Source organism: Lepidothrix coronata, unplaced genomic scaffold, assembly GCF_001604755.1.
Source record: "Lepidothrix coronata isolate B3197 unplaced genomic scaffold, Lepidothrix_coronata-1.0 Scaffold225, whole genome shotgun sequence".
In the NCBI taxonomy this organism is placed as follows: Eukaryota; Metazoa; Chordata; class Aves; order Passeriformes; family Pipridae; genus Lepidothrix; species Lepidothrix coronata.
In genome coordinates this window covers 672,556-687,732 of record NW_016690405.1, presented here as the reverse complement: position 1 = coordinate 687,732, position 15,177 = coordinate 672,556, and the positions used below count along the sequence as shown (strand labels likewise).

The window sequence follows — 15,177 nt, the reverse complement described above, 5'->3', positions numbered from 1 at the left end:
TAGATCCTCAATAAGTGGCTGATAGCATGCTAAACCAATACTAATGAAATCCATGTAGTTAATTCCTTTAAACATACACCATGGTCCAAGTCTGAGACTAAGACTGGACCTAGCCACCGCTAAGCTCCATCAGGAGTTTAGAAAACAAGAGGGTCTTCTCCCAAACTCGTGACCCAACAGGAGGGTTTCCCTCACCCTTTGGCATCTTTGGTCTATATGTAAATCATTTGAAATAGATTTGAACTCGATTTTCCTTTGTATGTTTCATCCCTGTAGGAAGTAAGAGAGTGAACCTTGCCAGTGAACTTTATTAAGTTATGCTTTTAGAAACCCACTTTTGTTAATATCTCTGACAGTGATTCTTTAAGCGATCTCAATCACCGATTTGTGACAAACTAGCATAGTTGGCAGGATCCTAAATCAAGATGCATGACTTAATGCTACAACTGTTATGGCTATTAAAATATTTTCTAAGGTGAACAAAATAAAATAAATATATTCTTTGGAATTTGTAAATGGCCTAGTATAGAAGACTGAAAAGTATTAAGGAGTAAGCAAGACCAGCACTGACTGTTTTTGCACAGAGTCAACAGTTCCCCTTGGCTGCTGGATATGAGTAGCACCAAGAGAGTTGGAAAGCAAGGTATGAAATGCATCTTGCGCCAACATTAAGAATTGCCAAGGCACTTCCCCCCATAACGTCAAGTCATGCCATGCGAAAGAGTAAAGGGGGATCTTTGCCTTCATATTAGTGCCATAAACTGACTCTTACATGCCAGACCATCAACTTGCTTTCCAGCATGTCTCTGGTAGATTGCCTCTCCTTGATTGAGCTTTCCAGCTTCCTCGTGACTGTTTCATTATTCATAGCCAAATGCAAACATCCGAAAAATTACAAATTTAACACAAGGGTGAACCAGGCAGGTACTGCTGTACCTCTGAACTGCACTACAGACTTACTTGCCTTCATGCATAACTCAAATGCTTGTTCTAAAGCTGCTGTAGAAGTTCACCCTGTTGTGAAAGTTGCAACTGAAGTGCCATTGCAACTAACTGCAACCAGATGGCTTCAGTGACACTAGCTGAGTTGGAAAAATGTCTAGGGAATATAAGGAGGAATCAGGTAAAACAATACCCATGTTTCTGTTACTTGCATTGCCATCTTTATAGCAGATATTGCATCACCTCTTTCCTTCAGAAGTTATATAAGTAGTTCAAGGCATATTACAGGTAAAGAACTCAAAAGAAAAGAAAAAAATGTATTAAAACATCTTTATTGTTGTTTTTGTGTGGTGAATCTGTTTAGGGCACAAGAAGCAGGTGTTTCCATGTTGTTGATTTTTAAAAAAAATTTCTACTCATTTTTTGTGCAGGCACATCTCTTAAAGTAAACTAATTTAATTTGGGAACTAAACTATAAAAGATTAGTCTGTAGGGACTAATTTCCCATGTCATTCCCCAGCTATGGACTTTACCAAGTACTGTCCCTAAAGCAATTCTTAGTATTGAGCACGTGCATTGCTAGGTTAAAAAAACTCCTAGTGTATCATATTTTGCAAAACCTGCCATACATACTGTTCAGTGGGCAATGGCACAAATTAAACTATAATCCAGATACCCTGAAGCTTTACTTCATTTGCAGGTGATTTACAGTAGCATAAACCCAAACAACTTAAAAATCAATGCATCCTACAGTGTTTTTAAATAACTAGGACACTTCTATGAAATGTATAGCATGCTTTACTCCTTTCTGTCCTTCCCATTTAGGCACCATAGGAGCAGTTCACGATAATCTGAGAAAATTACTAAATATCCTCTTAAATAAGAAATGTAAATAGCTGGAATGAATTACTATTTATACTCACTTGATATAATACGGCACTTTGTTTGGTGAGATTGCCCTCTCCCAGGGGCCTTGGACAGAAGCTGTTAACAACAAACAAACATACAAATAAATAAATAACTGCACACATACATTCATACATAGAAACATACCTAGGAGAGAAACATGGAGGTCAAACAGGAAAGACAACGTTAATCTCTAGAATTACAGTTTTACACTCGGCCACGTTGATACAGGTCTGTTTGCTCAGTTGCCCGTGAAGACAGGAAGGATTAACCTACTGTTCAGAAATTTCTGTCCTAATCTGAGAGAAACTGAACTCATTCAGCTGCAAAGATAAATATAAAAAAACCTCCTTGACAGTTAAGCTTTCAGAACAGATACAAAGCAGAGGAAGCAACCTCTCTTTCTGGTATGTTCTTTTATAGCGTTCCTCCTGCTAATCTGTTTGACTGGGATTTCTTCTATTTCTTTCCTTGTGTGGTCAGCACTTTCCATCTTTATAAGAACTGAATTATGCACTTGTTTACAAGTTACACTGAGAGACCATCTAAGTATTTTGTTTATTCTCTTGTTGACTTGTTCTAATTGGTAAACACTTTTATTTTTATTTCTCCACATTACTAATTGTGCTTATTGCCTTCCAATAACAGCAAATAATGGGAAAAAAAAATGACAGTGTGATCACAACAAATAGAGAGGAAATTACATTACTCACTCTTGTCTATCACAGTGTTAAATGTCAACATCAACTTACAGCATAATGAAAATATTTTGTAACAAAGGCTTTATAAATCTCATTGTGGCAAAACAATTGTAAAGTATTTTTTATTAGAGGTTTTATTAGAGGCAGAGATAATTTATAGTTTAGGCCATAATCAAGAGGTGGTTTTTTTATTAGGAGTTTTTTGTCTGTCAAAAGCAGTAGAAACAAGAATTTTCTTTAATATAATGATTAAAATAGAAAACATATGAAAAGTGATGTAGTGGAGGAAAAAAAAGCCTGTTTGTTTCACCCAGTGTAACCCTTCTTTTTAGTGACCCCTACTGTTCACAAAGGAAAGTAACTGTTACCAAGACAACTAGTAATCAGCTGCTTGACCATTTGGGTCTATTTTCTTTCCCTCTCTTATTCAAAATAGATACTTTAAAAACACCACTTCCAATCTGCAGGTACTTTAACAGTCAACAAATCACAATCCACACAAATAATAATTTCCTATATACACATTTCATATATTTTGTACCAGATTCGCAGAAGTCAGTCTGCAGAATGAAGTATAGTGCCCCTCCCTTGCCCACATATTTGAGTGTGGGCAACAAGAGCTGGAGGAAAGAGATGAAACATGCTTAGAAAAATGGGTGTATAGGGAAATCTTGCTATTTTTTTAGAGCTGCATTCATACAAATTGTGAAGAAGGGCTGGAGGGAGGCTGAGGATTCCACAGAGGAGAGACAAATCAGAGAGCAGCAGGGGGGAAACTGGTGCCATTCTAGATGGTCAGAAGAGAAGGGAGAGCTGCTGGGAACAGGTTACAGGCTGGGAAGAGAGTGAATGGGTTTCACATACATTTAGGACAATGCTAAGAAGCTAGGGAAAGGAAGGAATATGTTTGCAAGAAATAGAATCATAGAATGGTTTGGGTTGGATGGCACCCTAAAGATCATCTAGTTCTGACCTCTCCACCATGGGCTGGGAACCTTTCACTAGCCTGATCCAGCCTGATCTTGAACACCTTCAGGGATGGGGAGTCCACAACCTCTCTAGACAACCTTCCAGTGCCTCACCATTCTTACAGTAAAGAATTTCTTCCTAATATCTACCCTCCTTCAGCTTAAGGCCATTCCCCTTTGTCCTATCACTACCTGCCCTTGTGAAAAGTCTCCCTCCATAAATATGATAATATTGTTTCAGATTACTGGTGGCCAAGGAGTTCTGAAAAATCTACCTCAGCATCTCTGCAGGTCCTGCTGTCTTCAACTTCCAACCAGCCACTTGTAGCTAAGCTGAGTGTCATTGCTTTCCTATTATTTATATTTACACAGATTTGCATCCTTAAAAAAAGTAAAATTAAATTTCAAAAGTACGAACCATGAGAACCAGTAACTCTCAAAATGCGTAAGAGATAGAATTTTAATTATGGTGTTAGATCTCCTGGAAAACTAGCTCACTGCCCTGCCATTGAAGTCTGCAGCATGACCCATAAAAGCAAGAGCATAGCTGTATGCATTTTAAAATACAAACACTCAAATATACACTTAATTTATACATGATCAAATATTCCTTCTTAGACCAGGCACTGCCATTTTGTTCAATGTTCACAGACTGCACACTGAGGAGCTGTGAAGGCCAAGGCTGCTGTCCATTGAGCTGCAACTGCTCAGTTTCTGTGTACTGCTATAGCCTCAAATGATGTAAAGATACAATCTGTTATGTCATTTATAGGAATGCAAAAATTATAAAAAATCCAATATTATGTAGTGTCTTGATGTTAAATACCTTAAAGTAAGGGAATATGTCCTACATTTAACCCTATTTTCAGGTTCATACAAAATTCCTAAACATGATGCTTAATTATTCCTTCTACTGCTGTATTCTTTCATAAACTGCTGTAAATGCAATTTTTTTGGGGACTGATCCAATATTCTCCACCATCTAGATGGCACTAGGAAACAAAAGCCAAGGAATTAGAGACAGATTACAATTTCATTTTACGCTATCAATTACTAGGTGATTTCTTTGCATGTTTTTATTCAGTAATGCTAACCTGTGTGCTAATATGTGGTCCATCGAATAGTTTTCAAATGCTTACTCAGTGACAATTGTAAAGTTTCTTACCCATGGGGATTGGTATTGTCTGAGGAATAATTTGAATGAGATTACAGTAAATTACCATTTTGGAAAATAAAATACCCTCTAGTATTAACTAAGAATTGACCTTCTTATATATTTCTCTCCCAATCTTTAATATTCCCAATGGGAATACTACCAAGCAACACTTCTCTTCCTTTAAGATTTGTTTTGACTTCAATACCTGAAGGACAGAATAGATTGCTTTGTGTTTTTCAGAAGATGTACTTCTTCTGTTGCTTCTGAATTAGTCTGGGTAAGAGCTTTCCCGTCATAACTTATTATCACAGAATCTCACATACGATAGCGTTCTTGATCCATTAGAAGGGGAACAAATACTTTTGCTTTCATGAGAGCTAAGTGCTATAGGAATAACAAACAATTCTGTGATGTTCTGTATAATTGGATTTAGTGTTCCTTCAAGAGATTGCTGTGAAGCTGTCTATAATACACTTTTGGTCTCCTGGACGATTCTAACCTTGCATAAATTTGAGTTGACAAAATATGCAGTCCTTTTTACAGCTACACATAGAGAATAATCATTTCATTTTTGGCAGAAGCCCAGAAGCTGAGAATTGCTGTTTCTTATCTTTGGTTATCAATACAGGTTTACTATCCATTACGAAGTTAGTACAGGTAAATGGTTAAGACCATTTTAGTAGTCAATCTAAAAAGTCTTGCTAGCAAAGGCTGTATGATGCTCTAGTAACTCTGTGTGCTACAGCACTCAAGAAGCAGATATTTCCTGTTTGCTAAGAGTAATTCAAGTGTTTTACTGTTTGAGCTTGCACAGTGTAAGAACCCATTACCATACACTGAGCTACTTTCGATGCTGTTGACTGAAATTAAATACTACAACAAAATATAGGGCATTTTAAGAGTGAATTTAAATTTCCCTATATTTTATTTGCATATGTATACATTTAAATGGTTATTTATTTCATTTTGGAGTTTTTCATTCTGTACATGTGCTAACAGCTGAGACTTGTTTTGCCCGTGAACACAGTTCCTGACGGTAAACCTATATCCTTACTTGTTTGCAGAATGTATAATGAAACAGTGGCATGCTGGCTCTCTGAACTTCAGTAGTATTTTAATCTATGCAGGGATCTGAATGAAATATTAAAGAGGACGATAGTATAATTTTTTCCTGTGTTGATACTACAAAAAATAATCTTATAAATATTTCACTTTAGCACTACAAACATAATGAAAAATACATGTATGTTTACCGATAGTAAACTATTTCTCCTTCAGTTATTCAAAGAGTAAATTTAGTATGTCCACATTTAACTGTTACTCTCAGTAATCCTTATTTACATAGTCAGCACACAATTCTCGTCATGCATGAGTGTACATTGTCAGTTCTAAATACAAAGAAAAATCTTTTGACTCTTATTTGTCACTGTGGGGTTTAAAGAAGCACAAAGAAGCAGTGCATGGTGCCCATACATGGTTACATACAGCCTCTCAATTATTTTTTGCTTCGGTACAAATTTATTATATTTATTATATGTGACTTTCAGCGTCATAGTAGTTAAAGCTAAGTACATTTTTACATTCATATTACCCTGCTTGGTGGCCACAGTAGCTGTAACTCAGCAAGGTGCTTAATTATATTTCACATTTTAAAGATAACAATTCTCTAGAATTATTCAGCCTAGAAACTCTACCTGCATGACTTACATTGTTCCACCTAGCATTATCATCATTAATATCTTAATACAAACATAGAGATAGGAAATTATTTATTCACATAAAGTTTGTTTTGATACCAATATATTTCACTACAGCAAGGTAAGGAGTTGGTGATTTCAGATAAAGGCAGGAAGGGAGAAAGAAATGATAAGACTATCTTTGCATCTGGAAAGACTCTGATTCCCCAAGAATCAGAAGTTCACATCAGTAAGCTACCTTAACTTTTCAAAGAAGATGCATTGAGTACTATATTTCAATTATTTTCAAATTACACCATTATAAATTAAAAACTACTGCTCTCCACAGACTATAAGGAGCTCATGCTTCTCCTCCTTAGAGAACATGCTAAAGCAATGTTTCCCCAACATAATCAGTTCATGATACACACTGGCAGGATGCCATCTCCAAAACGTATGCTTGTGTGACAATGGCACAATAGTAGTGTTTGCAAAATCTACAAGTTCTTCAAGATCCTTTGCAACAAATGTCAGTATACACCTCTAAAAGATGGGGTTTTTTTTACCCCAGATTTATAGAGAATTGATTTCTAAATTATGTGCATCTATTATTGAACTAGGTGAGACTGATGAACAATCAGACTGTCTTGTGTAGCACCGAGGTCTAAGATTGCACCACAGAGCTGAGAAACTGATGTCAGAGGCAGAAACATCAATCAAAACCTGCCTTTCATCAGGACTACACAGCATGGGGTCTACTCTGCTCCTCACTGCACATGGGGATGGATTCATGGGCATTTTGGAGATAGGGGGCCCCTTCTCAGCTTGGATTCTGCTGTTCTGAAGCCCAAGTAAACACTCACTACTTCCCTGGAATGCCAGGGAATGTATTCCCTGGAATACATCTGTTGCTGTAACACACATGCAGACATTTACTGAACACACCATTTTTAGAGCACTTCTAACCAATTTGAAAAAATGATTATTAGCATTAAAAAGCTCAGCACATGATCAGGGCCAGTTACAACAGTCATTTCACAAGAGTTATAAAAGAGGCCCTTCCATCTTGCATTTCCTGCTGGAATCTTTATGGCCAACATCAGATTTATCACCTGCAGTATAGGGTCAACATTATACAATAAAATCTAAATAATGAACACCCTTAATCATGAACAGTGTTTCCAGAAGTTTCCAAATGTCACTTTTAACAGGAAATATACAATCCATCTAATGCTCCTTTTCTTAAATGTCACAGTACTGTAAAATGGTAAAAATACAAACATCTACTTGTTTAGTAATAGAATACTACATGAAATACAGTAAAATGATAGAGTCTACAATGATCCACATACCCCAAGTTACAGGTACTTAACTTGTATAAGTTAAGTATATTGCTAGCTTCTGTTACACTCTTATGCTCTTAAAAATGAGATCTCTAAAGCTGATTGATCAAATTAGACTTAATTAAATTAGACTAATAGAAAAATAAATATTTGGTAAATATTCCATGTCTTACATAGCAAGATATAACAGAAATTTTTTAGTATACATATATAGAATATGCCTATTGTATTCCAGTCCTGGAGCCTGAGGAAAAAGGAATGTCCTAAACTGAACACAACATACAACTCATGACAACCATGGGTATATCGTTAAATTCATCAGGGTTAAACCCGGCAGTGTGAAAAAATGAAGTAGTTTTCATTTAGATTCACAGATCCAATATTACTCCAAAAAGAGTATAAAATATTTTGGGGAGAAATCTGTCTTAGCGACATACTAATTCAGAGAGTGGACAAAACTATAATAGGCAATAAACCATCTTTTGAGTCTTACACTCATTAAGATTAAAAAATAATATTTGATTACTTGCAAATTATTTAGCATTGCAGAATATAGGATATCCTGCTAACCAAGGATAAATTAAAGAAATTAATTAGGCTGCCATAAAAAAAATAAGATAGCATTTTTCCTAATCACTCCCTCCCAGAAAACCCTCTCTGCATTAAAATAAATACCACACAGCATTTTTAAATTGATGACAAATGAAAACCAAGAGCACAAGGAAGAGATTTAGCATGGATTATTTTTAACTACCATTCTAAGATATTTTTGTTGAAAGCCTTTTTTTTCACAAACACTAGATACAAGGAAAAATTACAAGGAAAAATTGTTTGCTTCTGGGTGAAGAGAGGGGGAGAACATCATCATTTGAAAACTGACTTTATAATTTTGTTCAGAAGTTTGTATCCAATGTATTATAGTAGAAAGGGTCACTTAGCACAATAATGCAGGAAAGAGAAAAATATAAATATAAAGCTAGAATTCCATAAATCTTATTTCATTGTGAATTTAAAAAAATATTAAAATTTATGGAGAGATTCTGTGTGGTTTTCCTGAGAATAATATATAATGAAAAAATTAAGGCTCACAAGAAAATATGGTGATCATGTGACTTCATGACATACTTTCACTGTGATATTAATTCTACTAATTTTATTCCAAAAGTAAGCATAAAGATATTCTTTCAAAATACATCAATGTTTAATTACTCTAAAAACCTTTAGCTGTCAGGTCAAGGCTAGCACTACCAAAAATTGTAGCTATGGTCATGATACTGTAAATAAGGAAGAAATGGATTGAAGAAATTTTTTCCTAACTTTAAATCTGATTTATTCATCCCAAAAGTCTTGAGGTTGAATTGGTGCCCAGTGGTGGTAGAAATTCACCATGATAATAACAACGGCAAGACCTGTGAATTTTTTGTTGGTACTTTAATAGTTTTTCCTTTTTCAGAAGCACATGTAGTCATTTTGCATTTACACAAAAGTTTTCTAGCAATCAGGCTCCTCTAGCTAATATGACCCTATTTAAATTCAATAATAAAATCTTTGCTTTCAGAGAGTTCTCACAGTTAGGCTGTTTTTTTAGTGATCACTTATCCTCTATCTTTATTCTACTACCTGGTAATATTTTCTATTCAAAACATTGGATGTCATATCTAAAATTATTAAATTATTTATCCACAGACATGGATGAATGGAAATAATCTTCAATGTTTGCTTGTCAAAAGTGTTATCTGAGAGACAGTATGACATAATGTATGCAATAAGAAATAAGAGAGAAAGACACAGTTGCTAGCACTGAAAAATAATCTATCAGACGGATGGGTGAAGTGTCTTAAGTCATAGAGCCCTGTCATTTTCAGAGTCAGATGTCTTAATTAGCAGGACTTGCCCTTTCAAAGACATCTGCCTGTGCAAGGAAGAGCTTCCCTAATCTTTGCTTTGCATAATAATCTAATCACTCACACAGAAGGTGGGAGATGTAAGTACTTGACTTCTCTTCCAGCTTGAAGGAATTCAGACCTACACCTCCAGTTTCTCAGGAGAGTGGCCTAAATAACTGAAGGAACACACAAAGGCATAGAAAGAAGAAAAAAAAGCCCGATCTGAACTTTAACAGCTCTGAGCTTATCCTGAGAAAGAGAGACCTAGCTTACAGAGCCCACTCCCATGACCATATATTTTATTTTTAAGCAACAATTGTCTGATATAAAATGCAGCAGATGCACTCTGATCATGATCTTGCAATACAAATTGTTGGCCCCAGCATTAGTCACCTTTCTGTTTCTGAATGAAAGCTGCTGTGGCTGCCTTGTTTCATGTTGAAGTCAGTGCTGCTCTTGCTCGCAAGTCCAAAACTTAAAGGCATTGTTAGGTATCTACAGTTAGAATACAGGTCCTAGCATATATTTGGGGGTGTGGATTGACCAGTTTGGTGCTGGTGGATGCAGGTAGCAAAAGCTCGTAGCCTTGGAAATGCAAATCCCAAAATGTTCGGTAGATGCATATCCGCCTGTTAGCCTTGCAAACCTAAATGTTCTTTCTGTTCCTCGTATTTTCAGGTTATTCCACACTAACAAAAGTCCATGTTCTCTGAGCTTGGAAGTCACAAGTAATGCCTGGAATCTTCCACTCTCAGTCTTAAGTAATTGCTGGTTATATCTTGAGCACTATTTCACGCAGTCACTTCATTGACATGCTATACTTACTAACAGATGGCTCATACTGGGGCTGCACAGTAAATTACAAGGTTTGCTCACGTTTTTAAAAGATGTGATACCTTCTATTTTTCAGCAGTCATAAGCAGTGCACATGAATGAACTATGCCATTAAAACCAGGATTGATAGGAGGCTGGAGAGCACAGCAAATGATATTAAAACCAATTTTGACATCAATCCTACCTCTCATTTATTGCATCTCAAGAAAAAGTAATAACCACTGTGACAAATATAGGTGGGTCCTCCAACAAGAGACAATGAATCCCATTCTATGTAAGAGGCAGAATCACAGAGAAAAATAAAGGTGAAGTCAAAATAGTAAAATTATTCCAGAGGAGTCACTGAGAACTCTGGAGCTGGCATTATGTTTGAAATTTGCAGATACTTTTTTTCACACCTCAATTACTGCATATAATTCCCAAATTAAGCACCATCATCCGTGGAAGGATCACAGATTTTTTAAATTACTTTGCTAAATATTTACAAGTTTCTCTTTAATAGAAAGATCTCATTTTTGCTATTTTTTTTACACCCTGATTTAGAGAATTCTAATTAAACAGCGAGTCCTTCAAAACAAACAAACTCACTTCAAGAATTCGTGATATAATGTCTTGCACATGTAGTAACTTTATCAGATATATCTTAACAACTATTGTTGTGAATGCTGGGAGCTTCGGTCCTTGGTAAGGAATGAATTGAGGAGGAGCTGGGACTCTGTGGAGACAGGCAGAGTGAAATGAGTGTGGGGAAGCATAAAGAACTGATCAGAAGATCACAACCTGAGGTGAGAGAGCCCAGTAAAAAATGCAGAATGCATGGAGAGAGGCAAGTTCCTGCGCTGGCAGAAAAGTAAGGGCCCGTTTTTAAAAGTAAGGGCCACTTTTGCCTCAGATACTTGAGGGCACACCACAGCCTTGGTGGACAGAGACACTAGTGCACACCTTTCCTTTGTCACTATCTTTTTAACTCACAACCAGGAGACATTTGAATTATCCTGTGCAACAGCACAGATAAACACTGTCACCTGCTCATTTGGAGGATGAAAGAGTGGAAAAAGAACACTTAACTGTATGAAAAAGCAATGGAGAAAAATTGTCCCTAAAGTAAAAATATTACAAAGGAGGAGACTTTTTCTCCCCTTTTTCACTCCTTATATCTCTAGCTCACACTTTCTTTCCAATCTCTTTCAGAAACAGCTCTAAGAATAGCCCTTAGAACAGCCTCCAAATGCTTAAAAGCAGGGACTACCACTTGATTCCTTGCCTGCACAGGGCATGACAAATATGAGGTCCCTGCATCACTTCCCCATTATTTTTGTGCTAGGTTTTCAACAGCCCTGTACAGCTTCTGCTTAAACCAAGCAGAAACAGCCAGATGATGCTATAATTTCTATGTATAAAATAATAGCAAACACATGAAAAAATTACCACAGATTAGTAGCTCATATTTATTTCCTTCAGACAGGAGAGAAATGTAATACAGTCACTAACTTTATGCGAACTTGACTACAGTACCACCCTTTTTGCAGAACTACTTAATGGTATATCAACTCTAAATGGGCCATTTTTTGTATAAGGATATAAACAGAGTTGGGAGCTGAAGATTATCACTTGCACCTTAAGGTGAGCAAGCATGTATGGTAGAGGGAAAGCTGATGTTGAGTTAGAGGATGAAATGATTATAACTTGCATATAAACTAGGTATGCATCAGCCAATAGATTGCTTATTTTCCTTACTGATTATAGTTTGCATTGATCTTATGTGTATCTCAGCTCCTTAGATAAAAATGCTCTGAGTTGAGCTTATAAAATAAAACCAGAAAAGTTTCTATGCTTCATTTCTTCACTGCTGTTGCTACAGCTAGACTGATCAACTTGGACTCTGTTAGCCATGTACTGAAAGCTCATTTACAAGCCATTAAATTCACCCTCATTTGACCTGCCCAATTTGGCAACCCTTAGGTTTGCCTTGTTCAACCCCAAAAGTACAGCAACAGAAAAAAGACTAGTGCTAGAGGGCAAAGACTGTGGTTCTCCCTCTCCTGCAGTGCTATCTCTCCAAGAGATGTGCTTCCATCCGTGTAGGGATGCAGCAGAGGTAGTACATAAAAAGCACGTCAAAGCATGATATTTTCCTCAGGCATAGTAATACTACATGACACTGAGGAACTGGCGGCTTTTGGAATTTGGTGCTTATGAAAGATGGAACTGATATGGCAGTTTCAGTGACTGAATACTTATACTTGTGAAAGATTCTGTAGATATTTTCAGAGCTTCAAATACCTAACTTTTGCAAGCATGGGTAAGAATATGTATTTGCACACACAACTAAGAGAGAGAGAACAAGCAAACAAACACACATGTCCCTTTTTCTCAGTGATTTGACTATTTCCAAATTCAACACATTTTCACCTGCTTCCTTTTCCTAAAGTGATTCTCAAGTGGTGAGAAGTGTCCAGAATGATTTCCACACTTTGCTGGCTCTAATTAGTTACAAAGAAGAATAACATCTCAGTGTCTCACTAATAGTGGGTGGGCTGAAAAAGGTGATTATCATAACACTGAGCAACTTTTAGATTGATCTAGTTTATCAGTAATGAGGCAGAATGGGTCTAGGACATAACCATCACACAAATTGCCTGGCTGCGCTCGACATCAGCACAGAAAACAAGGACATGCTGTTTGGTGTGATAATGTAGTGCAGGTCACTCTAGTCTTTTCCAGGCTTGTATAATTTACCCTACAAATTTATTCTTTCAGCAGGAATACACCGTGAGTTATAAGAAAAACAGGCATCTGTTTACACATTGCATTCACGTCACATACCCCTAACAACTTCCACACATTCAATCTCGACAGGTCTGAATTTGCAGTTATATATAGTGAGCTGACAAATTACTCCCAGTGGTTAAGAGTTAAACAAAAGAGATTTTGAAAAAAGTAAAAAAATAGGGCTCATTTCTTCATAGGATCATAATTTGATAAAACAACATGCAGGGTTGAATCAGCCTGCATTATTCTTACATGGCACAACATTTACTCTGGTTTTGAATTTGCAGTTCATCCCGCTGAGACTTTTCAGTTTCCCATTGAGATTTTCAGTGGAAAAATGGTTAACCTATTAAAATTACAATGCAGTATCAGCTGAAGAAAAGTTTGTCCTCTATCCCACTGCGAATGTAGCTGTGCAATAATAGTAACATCTATTTCTGATGTCTGGATAACTTGTCCCTCTGCATGTAGGAGACCATTATCCCGTGACTATGTTCTGTTCTCCTGATATAATCTCTTAAATAAAGCTTTACTGTTTACTCTCCTTAATTGAAGTACAATAGAAAAGACATGGCCTCTGAGAAGCTTCACTGCCTTGAAGCTTTGAAGGTGTTTCAAGTTGTCTTTCAGTGTACTTCAAAACATCCTTGATAAAAGAATGTGTGTGGAGGTGGAGCAGGAATTTTACTGACAGTTACATTTTATGCAGAGTTGTAAAAAGTTTACTTAGCTGCCATTCTTCTGCCAACTTTCCCTCTCACTGCTCTGCTAAGGTGTCAAATCCTGTAAAATATTTTTCTTGCAGCTCTTATTTTGTCCCTTTTTGGAGCTGAACATTTCTTTGAACAGATAAACCAAATTTGGTTTTGTTTTGGTTTGGTTTGTTTGTTTGTTTGGGGTGTTTTTTAATCCTTTCAAGGTTAAAATCATCAGAAACTCATTTTAATATAATTTTTAATTTGTTAGTTCTAAAAATGAATCCTCAAACAATGAGGACCAGCCTTGCAGTGACAGATGTATGGACACAGAGACTTGATACTGGCAGATGTTTTACCTTGGATCTGAATTTTATAGAACTTATATTTAACAATCCTCCACATCCAGGAATAAAGAAAAAAGAAGAAAACCATTAGGACACAGTCTAAAATAGAAACTCATAGCAACAATAACCAGCACATGGCTACAAAAGTATCAATTAACTATGTATGTAGGCTGAGTAAGAAAAATGGGAAATTACTCACTGGTAAGAAAATGCTGGGAAGTAGGGCCAAAATCCCTGTGAGCTTCATGGAGTTGCCTGATGCGCTCATCAATGGCCACCTGTTAAGAGAGGAGGAAAAGAAAAGATTCTTTTCTAAACAAGTAACAAACAGAAATTATATTCAGATAGTTGTTGGGTTTTTTTCATTAGTGAACATTCAGTTTAAAATAAGTAAGTTCCTGCAACAATCGTTACCCCTCAGGGTCTGACTGGAATTTAATGTGTCTTATTGAAAGGAAAGGAGTTAAAAAAAAAGGTTTGGTTTTTGGAGGTTCCCCCCATCTCTAAGTGATGCTAGAACAAGTTGAAAAGGCTGATAAGTAACAGTATAGCAAATTGGCCTGACTTTATGCACCTGAAAAGAGTATTACTGCTGCTTGCCAATAATGAAGTCAAAACATCCATCTGTTAATACCTTTAAAAAACTACTTCTAAAGTACTTTTGAACGTATACTAGTATCAATCAGCATGTGAAAAATAATCTCTTTTAACGTGGATGGGATAACAGAGTGCTGAAATGACATTGACCAAGGAGCTGCTGTTACAAACATTTCTCTGTTCTTTTAATCAGTCAAATCATAGCCCCTCAACCCTTTCCTTGGAACAGCCCTTTGAAGAACATGTCTTTCCTGACATTTTGTTGGGTTGGTGTACTGCATAAAAACAGAGACACGAGTTGTAAAATTGGTTTTATTTTTTTCCCTTGAAAATCCCAGTCAAGCAGCCAAAAGA

General features: G+C 36.4%; 1 protein-coding gene across 11 annotated transcripts in view; it reads right to left on the bottom strand.

The window, feature by feature from the left end:
- Nucleotides 1–15,177, bottom strand: part of DMD (dystrophin) — a 799,860-nt gene that overhangs the window by 114,313 nt on the left and 670,370 nt on the right. For all 11 annotated transcript variants that reach the window (XM_017833948.1, XM_017833947.1, XM_017833942.1 and 8 more), the window contains 2 exons: nt 14,426–14,504; nt 1,866–1,926 (listed from right to left, as the gene is read on the bottom strand). In XM_017833948.1, the coding sequence (XP_017689437.1) occupies nt 1,866–1,926; nt 14,426–14,504 (140 nt within the window). The remainder of the gene's footprint in view (nt 1–1,865; nt 1,927–14,425; nt 14,505–15,177) is intronic.